The sequence below is a fragment of the Aethalodelphis obliquidens genome, unplaced genomic scaffold, assembly GCF_003676395.1.
Source record: "Aethalodelphis obliquidens isolate GAN/ISIS:26980383/991018 unplaced genomic scaffold, ASM367639v1 scaffold4, whole genome shotgun sequence".
In the NCBI taxonomy this organism is placed as follows: Eukaryota; Metazoa; Chordata; class Mammalia; order Artiodactyla; family Delphinidae; genus Aethalodelphis; species Aethalodelphis obliquidens.
The window spans coordinates 30,134,185-30,148,946 of NW_020837948.1; the positions used below are offsets into that span (position 1 = coordinate 30,134,185).

A 14,762-nucleotide genomic window follows, 5' to 3' on the forward strand; every position below is an offset into this window, starting at 1 on the left:
AAATCTCACCTTTAGTTGTTTTTTTGCTATCAGTAGCCCCAAACTGTGTTTTTTATCCAACCCTCCAGGCAGCCTCTGGGTCATCAAAACAATCATAAAGTGCATAATTCATTTTTAGTAGTTGAATTGATTACAAAGAATTAGTTGCTGTACTGAATTTTATTCTTCTTAATTAATTAAAATGACCCTTTCACAATATATATGACATTCTCAACCAGCCTACTGCCACATTTTGATGATGTGGCATGCAACCATGCAACCCAGTGGAGGACAAGGGCCATCACTGTATGCATATGAGATGTTTCCTGGCACTTGGGACTTGTATTGTGAGAACACAGGCAGAGCGGTAATCATTTTACTCAAACACAGTCACTTTTCTAAGTGTGGCAACCATGCCTGCTTTTATGTCGTAAACCACTGTGATAATTTAGTAGAGATTGTATTGTAATTATTGTTGCCGTGTTGGTATGCAGCCAGAAATTCCTACAGTTCATAATATGCAATGGTTTCAGAGAGGTAGAGAACCACAGATACAATAGATGGAATTAAAGATTAGGAGTAAAGAAAAGACATTTATAAGAAAATTTCCCAGAAATTTACAAATGTGTCAAAGCAGTGGCGGGCTACCCATGAAATTTGTAAATATTGGCATGTGGAATCATTCTTCCTAGAGGTGAATTTGCTCATTTAATACGAACTAAAGCTCATAAAAGTTTCCTGATGGAAAAAAAAAAAAGTTCCCTTCTTGTGAATGGCTACGGAGCCTAACAGCACTTTATCCTGTGAAAGGTTGGAATGATGTGCATGAGTCAGGAGCTAACCCTGTGATCTGAGGCTTATTCAGATGTTGATGCACCCTTCCGCTCTCAGTGCAGGAGTTTAGGATCAACCTAGTGAGGAAGAGAGAAGGGCCAGGACCCCTTGCAGCAGACTTTCCTAGAAGATCAGTGTAGACAGGATGAGGGGAATTACGGTCAGTCAAGCTTTGAGCCATTATGATTAGGAGGAAAGTATATATGCTTCAGAAGCCATCAGACTGGGGTTGAAATCCTACCTCTGCTGCTTATTTCCTGTGGAAAAAAATTGAACTAAGTGGATAACAACTTCTCTGAATGTCATTTTCTCATTGGTATAATGAAACTAATTATAACTACCCAATAAGGATTTCATGTGACAACAGATGTAAAGCCATAAAGTAGCAGATCCTGGACATGGCGAATATTTGTTGCATCAGTGAATGTAGGAAAGAACTGAAACCCCATCAAGAATTAGGGGCTTCCCTGGTGGCACAGTGGTTGAGAGTCCACCTGCCGATGCAGGGGACACGGGTTCGTGCCCCGGTCCGGGAAGATCCCACATCCCGCAGAGAGGCTGGACCCGTGAGCCATGGCCGCTGCGCCTGCGCTTCCGGAGCCTGTGCTCCGCAACGGGAGAGGCCACAGCAGTGAGAGGCCCCTGTACCGCAAAAAAAAAAAAGAAAAGAATGAGAATGAGAATCAGCCCTCTGGCGAAATACAGAGTGGACCTAAGAACTTGACTTTAGCAATTAAATCTCATTTCTGAGGTCAGACTGCTTGGGTTTGAATTCTGCCTCCACCTTTTATTATTCCTGTCACACCGGGCACGTTGCTTGACTTCTTAATCTCAGTTTCCTCATCTCTGACTGGGTGTACTAATTGTGTCTATTCTGTGGCCTTGTGATGGAGATTAAATTGAGATAATGAATGTAACGTAATAACCACTCAATAATATTAGCCATACATATGTGCTTCTTCACAGTAAGGCCAGAAAAGAATGATTCAGTGTGACTCCGTAGTCAAAGAGCATAATTTGGGATAGTCTTAGTCTATCTAACTCTCAACCTTTCTTTGGATTGTACTTAGCTACATTATACAGATGTCTTTTATGAGTTCCAATTGGTCACTGTTTTTATGTTCACATTGTCCATTTTGTTTTGAAATTTACATTAGTAAAATAATTTATGCAAATTGAATATCTGAAACAGAAGTGTAAGTTGATTCTATGGTAAATCATAATCATTTCTTTGTTGTGTGCATAGAAGGGTATAAGTGGCTGGGACAATCTCATGTTTAAAATTGGCTCCACAGTGATTCACCTAACACCCCACACAAAGTAAATTGTCACCAGAAAAGGATAACTGCTCAACCCAATGTAAAATGGCTCTTCAGTCTCATGCTTTGCTTTATTAAAATTATAGCAGAATTAACAGGGGTAAACGTGTAGAAAAAGGGTAGCTAAACTTGAGGCATCAGAAAACTATGACAATTTGTAGAATAAAGCAATAACCGCATGGGTCCAGACAGTGGCAGTTTTCTTAATTTTCACTTTTAAGCAGTGTCCAGTGCCAGCAGAAGCTAAGATGAGTGACACTTAGGGAAAGGAAAAACGTCCCCCTTGAATGTCTTTAAAATCTATAATAATAATATAATAATATAAAGTGCATCTGGGCATTGCCTTCTGCTGCAGTTCTTGTCTGGCTCTCAGCCAGAACTGTCAGCCTACTCTGAGTGCTGATGATTCACATCCTAGCACCCTTTTATCTGAACGTTGCAGTGTCTTTTCTTTGTACTTTGGCAGTGATGTTACCTTGATGTGCAAAAACCTTTTAAAAGCAACACAGGCTTTCCTTGTATCTTGACAAATCGTTGTCTGCCAGTAATGAAGAAGAAGAAAACCTGGTTTCGTCATCACTGTAGATATAAAGAAATAAATACTTCTGAGGGTTTTCTTGTTTTTAAAAATGGTTATGCATTTTGAGATCCTCTAACCGAGAAGTGATCTGATCATCTTTCCTTATTTCTCTTGCATAAATCAACATGCTGCTTTTCCAAAGCACAGAGCAAGTGGAATTTCTGGGGATCATTTGATATTTGAGGATGGACAGAATTTAGGATTCTTATATGATTTCCTTTCTTCTGGGATTTTTAAAAAGGGAAACCTGGGGATTATTTTTATTTCTGTTGTATGCTCTTACTGCCATTGTTTAAAAAGTAATACTTTGTTACTTACCCATTTTAATATATCCTGTTAATAGTAACAGTGCTTTATATTCACGTGTGCTTTTCATACATTTCCTCACCTGAGGCTTGAAGCAGCTGTGTGAGGTCAGCAAGGAAGATTCTCATTATCATTCTACTTAACATGTGAGGAAACTGAGGCTCAGGATGGCTTACAACTCTCCTACTCAACCAGCAGCAGATCTAGTTCTACTCACTCAAAATAAGTAGCTCTTCCACTTTTACCACGGTGTATTTCAGAAGGGAATCTCGACTTTGTCAATGAATATTTAGGATCCAGAGCAAAGGTAGTATTCACAACAACCTGTCAGAGGTCCTTGTTATATGTGGGTGCTGCATTTTAAGGAGAACACTGGGAAACTAGAAGATGTGAAGAGGGTCAAAATAGTAGTATGATGAGGAGTCTGGAAACTATACCAGAAATAACCAAAGGAATCAGGATTTTCAAGTCTGGAGCAAGGAGGATACAGAGAGAGATACAGCTGACATCTCCGAATGTTTTATGTACTACCTGATGGAAGAGGAATTAGATTTGCTCTTTGTAATTTCAGGCAGCAGAAGGAGGATCACTGGATGGAAATTACACAGAAGTGGATTTATGCTCAATATAAGAAGAAACTTGCTAACATTTAGAGATGTCCAAAGATAGAATAGACTAGCTCACCGTCACTGGGAAGTGTTCTCCCTGAGACTGTCTGACTTGAAGATTTTATGACTTTATGGGCATTGTATTTCAGCAGTGACATAGTTTTGTGATGACCCTCCTAAGGGTTCAGAGAAGAATTTCCTCACCAGCTAAAAACAAAGGGGTTTTGTAGGCTTTTCCACTCTGATTTTAGAAAGTTGTGTACGTAACAATTCCTGTTTCACACACCACTGGGTCCTGGGAAAAACTGTTCAGTTGATGGGGAAAGGCACATTAGTTAAAACAAATAAGCAAAACTTTGTTAAGATAAGAATTGAAGCAGACACTGTGATGTGGGCAGTGGTGTGTTTGTGTGCACACATTTTAACTCTTTCAGGATGAAGTGGCCGTGGTTTTGCTGTTTTCATCTGACTTCTTACTTTCTCTACTCCTCAGTCCAGCCCTAGAACACAACCTATGAAAGTGAAAGAAATGGGCAGAAAAGTCATTCGACCTAGATGGTTTCAATTTAATAGGGAAAGGGCGAGGGCATCAAAACAGAGATTGGCTAAAACGAGTTTGTGACAAAAGCAGATTTACTAAGGGAAACACGTAACTAGGATCCTCAGTCTTGGTTCCAGGTCTGGCTCAGTGGCTCATTGCTTCATCATGATGCCTTCAGGTTTTATTTTCCTCTAAAGTGGAAGTGTCGTTCTAGGAATTTTCTTTTCAACTTTTAAATTCTATGATTCTAATTCTCTCAGTTTTATCACTCTAATTGTCCACACTTGCATAGGAAATTAAGAATGGGCTCAGTTATAACAAAAACAATTCATCTATTCTTTAAATTTCTTACTCATTTATTCAAAAACATTTATTAAATGAAACACTATTTTAGAAATATGAAAACTCTGATTTTAACAATGGAAGGAAAACAGCAAATCGGTACCTTTAATACTTAAAATGAAAGTGAAGCGCTCCATTGGTAGGGTACTTTGAAACAACGGTAATAGGATTCCTCTGTAAAATGGCATGCAATTATTTAGATTTGGAACAGCAGCAATTCAAACCATGCCTCAAATCGTACGGCGCCAAATAAAAACTTACTATAATAAATCTTTAGCCTGAGCGTTATTAATGGGTTCAACCACTGATTCCAAGCAGGAAGCCCTTCCTCTATGAATAATCCTATCTTTTTCTTCTTCCGACAGATTTCAGAGGGGTGACTACCACATTGACGTCTGTATCAATGACTACCTGGATGTGTTCTGCCCTCACTATGAGGACTCAGTCCCAGAAGATAAGACTGAGCGTTATGTCCTCTACATGGTGAACTTTGATGGCTACAGTGCCTGCGACCATACTTCCAAAGGGTTCAAGAGATGGGAATGTAACCGGCCTCACTCTCCAAATGGACCACTGAAGTTCTCTGAAAAATTCCAGCTCTTCACACCCTTTTCCCTAGGATTTGAATTCAGACCAGGCCGGGAATATTTCTACATCTGTGAGTATACAGAGATTTATCATGTTGTAGGGCAGCTGCAAGAACCCAGACTGATTTTTTAGCCGTGCTTCAGAGAACTGCGGAGTGCTGGACTCTGCATTATAGATGTCTCCTTGTACATGCATACATCAGGATCCCTAGATACATTAGCTGGGAATTGAGAGCACAAATTAGATTAAACACACAGCGCCTCTCCCCCTATGAAATCGCGTGTCAGCCTGTTCAGTGAACCACTGCTGACTTGTATTTCTTTTAAATGAAAATTGCTACCAAAGCTCAGGAAAAGAAAAAGAGATTCCTGAAAAAAGAATTAAAGGAAATAATTAAATTTACATAGCTTGGAGTCATTGGATTTCTCATTCAGGTGTCAGCAATATCCTTTCAATCATCCACATTTTCAGTTGGAGAAAGCCAAAACTCCTGCAAATGTCAGCAAGCTGATGATAAATACTCTCTTTGCACCAAGGAGAAAAGACAATTATTAAGAGCAGCTGTGTCTTTAAACAGGCAAGAGTGTGAAGAAGTATCTTGGTTTTTTCTCCATCTTACACACCATCACTTCTTCAGGCATCATACTGGTCATGTATCCTAGGTAAATGCTTCTCAAACTTCACTGTGCACAGGTCACCTGGGGATCTTGTTATAATGCAGATTCTGATTCAGGGGGCCTGGGGTGGGGCCCGAGATGTGGTATTTGGAAAGCTCCCCGGTGATGCCACTGCTGCTGGTCTATGGACCACACTTGAGTTAGCAAGGTTATAGGAAATACCTAATTTAGGCAGCTTGCTGTGTATCTGGACTTGCCTTTAACTAGTATCAGATAGTTAAGCTATCTGGCCTTTCCTACGTGTTTTGACTGTCAGCTGAAGGAGTTAAATGTTAAAAGTACTTTGTTCAAAAGTACATTTACTAAAAAAAAAAAAAAAAAAAAAAAGTACATTTACTGACCAGCTTATCATGGCTCAGAAATTTGGGGGATGCAAAATGAAAAAACACTCCCTGTCCTCAAGGAGTGACTGTCTAGTGGGGAGCAGACATTTAAGTAGGCAGTGAAAGTGGAAATAGACAGTTGCTGAATGCCGCTGAGTGCAGGGAGCCTGAGTGCAGGGAGCCGTGGGAACGTAGGGGAGGTTGGACCTCACCTGCTTGGAAGAATCAGGAAGCGCAGAGCCTCCCAGGGTGCTGGGCTGCTTGCTCGTCGCCTGCCAGGCAAATGAGATAAAGAGCGTTCCTGGTTTTCTGATTCATTTCTTCAATCCCAGTGTCCTCCCCTACCTCTCCTCACCCACATGTTTTAAGCCTACAAGGATTTCTAGCTCCTCTTCTACAGAAAACAGAGTTTTCTAATAAGCCGGATTTCCCCATCACAAGGGCACTCTCACTTATATTGGAATTGAATTTAGAAAGGAAATTGAACAGCACCCGTTTTATTATTTCAGTACATATTTCAGTCGTTAGTCATGAAAAAACGTGTAAAAGTCTTGATAGTATCTCACGTTCGATCCATAAAATAAGAAAAGGAATATTGAGTCCCGTGGATGGGGGAAACACTAGCATACAGTGAATTCACATGTTCTCAGGCAGCAGGCTCTTGCCTTTTGCTGATTTTTACTTTGTCAAAGAATCTCATTCAGCAGAGGAGAAAAAGGAAAAAGGAAGACTTCAGCTGTGAGACAGAGACTCATTAATTGCCTAAGTCTAAAATATCATACTGATGTAAGAGGAAATTATTGCCAGTTTCAAAATTTTCACATGGTTTCTCAGATTAAAAAACAGCAACAAAAGCAAAACGCAAAAATGAATAGAGGGCACTAAGATGGGAAACATACTCACCAGCTAACTAGTTGATTGCATGATTATTAGAAATTATAGAATCCATTGAGGTTCATAAGCAAGATGTTATTATTCAAATACACCCATAGTGCTTATGACTGGTTTTTCCTCATTTGTGGTTAAATTCAATATTTCACTAAAAATCATTATGTGTCTTCTGTAACATTCATTTAACGGAGTCATTTAACTGTCAAGGGCTCCTGTCAAAGTAATTGTTCAAAATGCTTCAAAATACCAAGAGCTTTTTGCTGTTCAGCTGAGTTTAACCTGAATTACTTCTTTTAATGAAAAGTAAAATAGCACAAAATTAGCAGCAAAAAGATGTTCATTTACAAGAAGCGCAGTGGCCTGGTCATCAGTTAAATTGAATTTTCAATCGTGTTTTAAAACCATAAGAGCATCCTTCCCTGTCTTTTTAGTAGGGAAAGGGTTTCCTCTCTTCCTTTCACTGCTGAGAGTGGACACCTTACAGACATTTCAGATACTGTGGTCATAATTAAACTAAAGGATTCTTAGGGGAGAATTGGCCCTCAGTTGAATTTTCCTCTTTCCTAATGTGCATGGAATGAACAAGATGATTGGGAAATAGCTCTTTTCGCACTCATTACATTACATGGAGCCCTACTGCTGATCTCAGGAGCCAGCCTGACTGCCCACTTGTCAGTTTTATAAAATGTCCTTACTAGGCCAGGGGTATATTTCAGCTCCTCAAGGCCTTAAAATCTCTTGCAAGTTTTCCAAGAGAAAAATGAAAGCTATAGCCTTTTGACGGTCCTGCTTCAAGGTGCCGGAGGAAGGCTTAAGCTCAGGGGTGACTGCAGAGGACCGAAAGTCAGATACAAGCTTGAATTGGGGGGGAAGGGAAGAGGAATAGTTCATAACAGGAAGTCCACCTCATCACTTAGACTCAGGACACAAATCGGAGTGTTCTTATCAAGTTCTGCTTTATCTTCAACGAGCTTTATTTCCTTCTTAATTTCTCCAAGTTATACAAAATTAAGAAAATACAGTAGTTGGAAATATCTCATGAAGTTTCCTGTTTACATTAAAAATAAAATACCATTCACGATTCTATATCCTTTATTTGTCTCAAGAACGACTCTATGCCATGTCTTCCTTTCCTTGGGAACAGGCAGTGTACTAAGTTGTTGGAATCGCCGATTATCGGTCAGGCAGGCTGAGCCCATCCTCTCAATCTGACAGATACTGTTTTTAATCTACAGGAGTTATTTTGGTAAGAGATTGGCATACTAAAATAACTAGAGAAGGTCGGTGGTTTTTCTACCAGTGATAGATTTGCAGAACTGCCCGTCAATAGATTATGGCAATAGTCATTTATATAGACTTCCTAAGGCAAAGAGTTATTTTAGAAACTTCAAAAATGCTCATTTTAGAAATGATTCTCATAAACATTAACCTAAAGAGGACATGTGTGAAAGAAGTTTTGTGTCGTTATTTTTAAATCAGAAGAGGCAAAGGGGAATAAAAAAGGGCGCCATAAGTTATCTTTGTAAGTTAGTACAACTGCTGATTTTGAATGTCCTCTTCTGTAAAGTAAGGAAAACTGAGCCCTGGGCCCTTCTCTTGACCTAACGAGGTATATGATTTTGGATAAATCATCTGATCTCTCTGGGTTTCTATTTCCACATCTGTAAAATAATGAGGTTGCAATAGATGATTTCAAACTTTCTTGGAGCTTTAATATATTTTATCATAGGGTCCGTACACTAGGGTAGAGTTAACATCTGTAAAATGGCCCAGCCCAAAGCCTTACTTAGTAGATGTTCAATAAATGCCAGTTAAAGGGATATTTTTAAGGAAAATGGAGAGTGGAGCAGCATATTAGAATTACTGAACTAGTTCTACGTTGGCCACCTGATCCACGCCACCATCCTCCATTGTCTTGACTAGCACGCCAGGCTCCTATCTGTTTCCCCTGCTCACATCACTGCTCTGTCAAAGCCCTCCAGAGATTTCTTGTCTCAACAAGACAAAATCCAGAGTCTCTAACCTGGCAAACAAGGTCCTCTGAGACAAGTCCTCTTCTCCTCCCCACCCTCGGTCTCTTGGACTTTTCCTCCTACCATCTCTGCCTATTGTCTCTATTCCGGCCACCCTGTCCTCCTTGTTCATCATACCTGCCCAGTGCCCCCTGACATCAAGGCCTTGGTTCTTTATCTTCTCTCTGCCTGAGGTTCTCATTGGCCCAGGTATCCACATCCCTTGCTCTCACTTGCTTTAGGTTGGGCCAAAAAAAAGTCTTTATCTGAGAGGCTCTTCTGACCTCCCTATATAAAGATAATATCCGTACCATTCTCTACACTCTTAACTCTGCTTTATTTTCGCTCAAGCAGTTAATCACATTATATATTTATGGTGGTTTGTTCATGGCTGTTTCTGCTCTATGCCCTCCATCATATTGTTTGGCATGTAGTAGATGATCAATAAATAAGGCTCACTAGTGTTTATGTGGCACTCACTCTGTTCCAGGCACTGTTCTGAATACCCTACTGTTCTCAAAACAGCACTGTGAGGTACTGTTCTTATTTCCCATTTTACAGGTGGAGAAACTGAGGCACAGAAAAGTTAGGTAACTTGAAAAAAGTTCACACAAACAAGAAGTATGTAGCTCGTCTGAGAAGAAATTAAGTGAGTAAACAACTAAAAGGAAGTGAAGAGATAAGGTCCTAGGTCTTATATGCTTAAAAAGAAACAATATATTTTGTATTAAAAAAGATTAGAAATTATTAGCCCTACTGTTTAGAGAATATTACTTTATAAACTCTACTGGAACCCCAAATCAGGTAGTGCAAGATACATTTTAAACACATTTTTACATTTTCAGCTCTCCAAAGGATACTCTTCCATCTCAGCTGTATCTTCCCAGTTGGTTGACCTTTTTAATACAATAACTTCAGAAAAGTTGTACTTTCAAAGAAATTCTTCTTAAATCCACTGAATATTCAGCATCCAGACTAAATTATGATTGCACACTCGATTCAGGAAATGAGTGATTTTTAATGAGAGACCTACAATAAGGAAGATAGATGTCATTTTCTTAAAATGATACTAAAAAGGCAGAGAATTCTTCTAGCGTTTGCCACATCTAAGGTTTAGCAGATCTCCTTCAAAAGAAGATACTTGGAATAAAGATAGTTTACAGTCATAGTGCTCAGATGGAATCCAGGAGTTTCTCGGAGATTATTAGGGAATACTCTTCCTAAGCTTATTGGCAAGTAAACTTGAATACCCATGATGCTTTAGTTTTACTCCTTCATAATTGACATGGTGATGTAAGTATGGAGCTGGAAAATGTCCATTTCCTTGAAGTTAGAATCCTAAAAAATCTCATCAATGAAAACTTTCAAGGAGCTGAAGCTTTCTGCTCCAGTCTTTTTGGTATACGTATTTTTTTAAATTAGAAAATCATGAGGACAGTTTATGTTTCTGTGGGCATCATTCTTCAGTGCATACTTGAATGTATGTGGTTAACTGCTAATTCTCTGCTTTGTGTACTTTAATTAAAATTTACAGTCTTAAACTGTGAAGTAATTTTAATATCTACTACACAGTTTTTTAAAACTGACAAAATAAGAAACCTAATTCTGAAGAGATATCTTATTGAAATGATCAAGATCAGCTTCAGAAACCATTTGATTGTATAAGATGGTTACTGAGCATCCTTTAAGAAGTGTAAGAATATTCAGTAAATCCGGAGAATACTAATATAAAGAAAGTGCTTCACTTGCCAATGGGATATATTCCAAAAGCTTATTTACAGGTGAGTTGTTTGGAACTTAGAGTGCAGTTTCTCACACAAGTGTTTCTAAAATCAGGCAAGCTCTCTATAATGTGGAAAATCTGCTTAACCATAATGTTGATTTAAAACTGTATATTTTGGGCTTCCCTGGTGGCGCAGTGGTTGAGAATCTGCCTGCTAATGCAGGGGACACGGGTTCAAGCCCTGGTCTGGGAAGATCCCACATGCTGCAGAGCAACTAGGCCCGTGAGCCACAACTACTGAGCCTGTGCCTCCGGAGCCTGTGCTCCACAACGAGAGAGGCCGCGATAGTGAGAGGCTCGCGCACGGCGATGAAGAGTGGCCCCTGCTTGCCACAACTAGAGAAAGCCCTCGCACAGAAATGAAGACCCAACACAGCCAAAAATAAATAAGTAAATAAATAAAAAGCCAAGCATTTGAAGCCCTTTTTAAAAAAAAACAGTATATTTTAAGTGAAAAAATTAGTAGAAAACAGCACATAGAAGAATTGTTCAGTATTTGTTGAATGAATAAATACTGTAATAGTAAACCAAATAGAAAAAGCAATTAAAATTTTTCTTAGATGATACTGTTTGAGACAAGCAGATATATTAGAAGCATTAGGTTTTGCTGCACCCACTGCAGCAGTTCCCTAGTTTCTTAGTAACATTTTTTGATCATATGCTGGGGATTATATCAAAGAAGAGTGGGATACATTGTATCAAAGGAGAGAGTGGATCATGGTTAAAAAAAAAAAAAAAAGGCACAGACTCTGGTGAAAGCACCTTTGGGTTCAAATCCCTCATCTATACTCTTAATAGCTATGTGATTTTGGGTAACTTAACCTCACCAAGCCTCATTTTCTTCATCTGTAAAATGGGTATATAATAATAGTTTATTATCACAATCTTTCTTATTTCCAAGGCTCAATTAAAGAAATATTTTTAAAGGACCAATTGACTACCAAAAAGATAACTTCAATAATCGACATCCCCCAAATTTTGCACCCTTTGAAGTTAAGGCAACTTGAATAGCCCTGATTGATATTTTAGTTTAGTAAAAGAGATCCTAATAAATGCCTCATAAAAATTCACGTTTTGGGTTTCCGTGGTGGCGCAGTGGTTGACAGTCCGCCTGCCGATGCAGGGGACACGGGTTCATGCCCCGGTCCGGGAAGATCCCACATGCCGCGGAGCGGCTGGGCCCCTGAGCCATGGCCGCTGAGCCTGCGCGTCCGGAGCCTGTGCTCCGCAACGGGAGAGGCCTGCGTACCGCAAAAAAAAAAAAAAAAAAAAAAAATCACGTTTTAAGCCCGTGCCCTATACTGTGAAGGAATATTATGCCAGTTTTACATATGCCTAAGGAAGTCTTCATCCCCCTTTAGATGTCTGGTTTTCCAGCAGCTTACTTTAGTAATCTACATTAAGAATTAGTTTGGTCTTGACAGTTCACATGAATCTGCCTTTTTTCTGAGTTGTTCTTATTGAAATAGAAGAGTGTCAAAACAGCAGATTTATCAAAGCAGGAGGTAATCTTTTTCATCTTTCATAGTCTTTTACTCTTGCAGGGGAGGTGACCTGTAAGTACAATATACTTTATTAAAATGAACAACTCAATATTTGCTTCAACGTGTGTGTGCATTTTGCTTTTATTATCGAAAAATGTTTTTGATTACTGGAGTCTTATTTTAGCATTAAAGGTTCTAGCGCATACTTCAGCTGAGATTCAAGGGGCTTATAACTGAAATTTCCAGGACTGTGGTCAAATACTAATTCACCTCCTGCATTTTTTTGGTATGTAGAGTCAGAGCATGGTACTGAGTGATGCATATTTATATTAACAGAGAAGGGAGCTGAAGGGCAGTGTTAGGAAATTGACAAATTTTAATATTTTCTAAAGTGGAAAAGAATGAATATGTCACAGACATCAAATAGTAATTGCTCAGATACAGAGTATATCTTAATTGCCAAAATTTAGGGTTTTTCTTAAGTTTTAAAAATTTTTAACAAACAATGAAACAGTTTTTCTCTACTTAGACACTAGATGTTTGTCTGGGATTATATCAGATTTCTGTCTGAAAATAGTCATTCTATTCCCTTCATATACTTCCAGTGAACTTCCATATACTTTAGTGAACCTGCAAGAATGCACCTTTTTATTTAAAGAATGAGTTTAGAGAATTGTGTCTGTTTCAAGTTGTCCATTGCCATCTTTTAGGAAAGCTTGAATGGATTTCAAGGGCTCTTAAATGAAGGTTAAATAAAGACATAAAAGAGGATATTTAGAGACTTCAGGATATTTTTCTGTGTTAACTGTAGGTTTTTCTTATGAAAATGGTTGTTTATTGCCAGGTACCTTGTTAACCTTCTGAACGGGAAGGCCGGGCGTCAGCTCAGACACGGCTAGAGCACAGACGCTTCACCTGGTGTGTTTCACAGTCTGAGTGAAATCAAAGGTGGAGGAGGCATACTGCAAAAAAAAAAAAAAAAAAAAAAGGTGGATGAGGCAATTAATAGGAACAAAGGATATTTTAAAACACTTTATTATTTTAAAAATTTTGAGCAGTATCATTTGATCAAGTAGGGAGAATTTTAAAAAGAAATGCATGCCCTATTAAATGACTAAAGGATGAGATACTGTTAAAAACAATCAGAGAAATGAATGCTGGGTTTGTGAAAAAGGAAACTGGGGCAAACATCACTGCTTAATAGATTTTGACTTTGGGACTGTTCTTAACGTTTGCAAAGGGAGCCTTAAAACCTACTGAATAATTGGGGCTTACTGGCAATTCATGGTATCAGCCATAAGAAACAGAAGACTCAAGAATTCTTCCCTTTGCTCGAATTTTTCAAAGGCTGCGACAGACACTCAGATAAGAAGTTCAAAAACAAAATAATTTCTGTGTTCCTTTTAAGAGTTTAAAATGCTACATTACAAGATTGAGGGAACAGTAGAGTTCTGACCTCCTTAGGGGGAGGAAGGAAGTATGTCACCTTTTGCTTCCTTTTACCCCACTGAGACTAAATGCTGATGTGGAAACAAATGAAAGGACTGTTCTTTTTTAATCCCTAAATGTCAGAAGTGGCCGCATCCCTGAGAGAAAAAACGCACCTGATTAATTGTGTAATTTCACAGGGAAGCGGTAATTCTCAGCCTTATAAACAAGTAATGTACTAATTTAACTGCAAGCAGTTTAATGAGCTGCTGTAGCATGTGTATGTGTAGTGTTACATAGAGCAGATGCCAGGAGAAATGGAAATAACATGCCAGTGACACTTGGAATAACAGTGTTTATACTCCATTGACTTCGGGTTGTCAGCGTGGGATTCTGTTTCCCTTAGTAACTTATTAAGGCAACTGTACTCCAGTGTGATGATGTCTAAGTGTCATTTTTTTGTAAATTAACACAAGCATGCACTCATGAAATGCAGTCAGTCTTCAGAAAAAAATAGTATTTCCTCATATAGATGACCAAAATATTATCCATGAAGCATGCACACAGAGTGAAAGGTGACTCTGTCAACATTGTGCATGCTGGAAGAACAGTATTTTGGCCTTTTGTGAGAAGAAATACTGTTTCTACAGATTTTCCCACTCATCTATTCGTGCTCTATTTTAACAGAACGGTCGTGTAACTCTCAGTTTGAAAGTTGTCAGACAGCCTCACAGCAGGCTTATATTATCTACAGAGTTCTTTATGAGGAAATATAAATCACCACAAATGAGACTTTTCACAGCCAGAGATATGTAGAAATTTGTGTCAGTGCTTTGCTGGCTTGCTAAAAAATCTCTCTAGGCTCCAAGCGCTCTCACAACTCATCCCCGCTCCCTACCCTTTTGGGAAGCAATTCTCAAAGCTTGAGATTTATGGTCCAGAGGGCTGATAGTGGCTATAAAGTTTTCTATTTTCTCTTTTCTTTAATATTAATGCAGAGAACGAGACGTTATCATTCATTATTTTAGTTCATGAGTATCCTGTGGGCTTGAAATATGGTTTCTGGG

General features: G+C 38.9%; 1 protein-coding gene across 2 annotated transcripts in view; it reads left to right on the plus strand.

The window, feature by feature from the left end:
* The window catches only part of EFNA5 (ephrin A5), a 278,020-nt gene that overhangs the window by 226,559 nt on the left and 36,699 nt on the right, over positions 1 to 14,762 (plus strand). For both annotated transcript variants that reach the window (XM_027100379.1, XM_027100377.1), the window contains exon 2: positions 4,875 to 5,167. In XM_027100379.1, the coding sequence (XP_026956180.1) occupies positions 4,875 to 5,167 (293 nt within the window). The remainder of the gene's footprint in view (positions 1 to 4,874; positions 5,168 to 14,762) is intronic.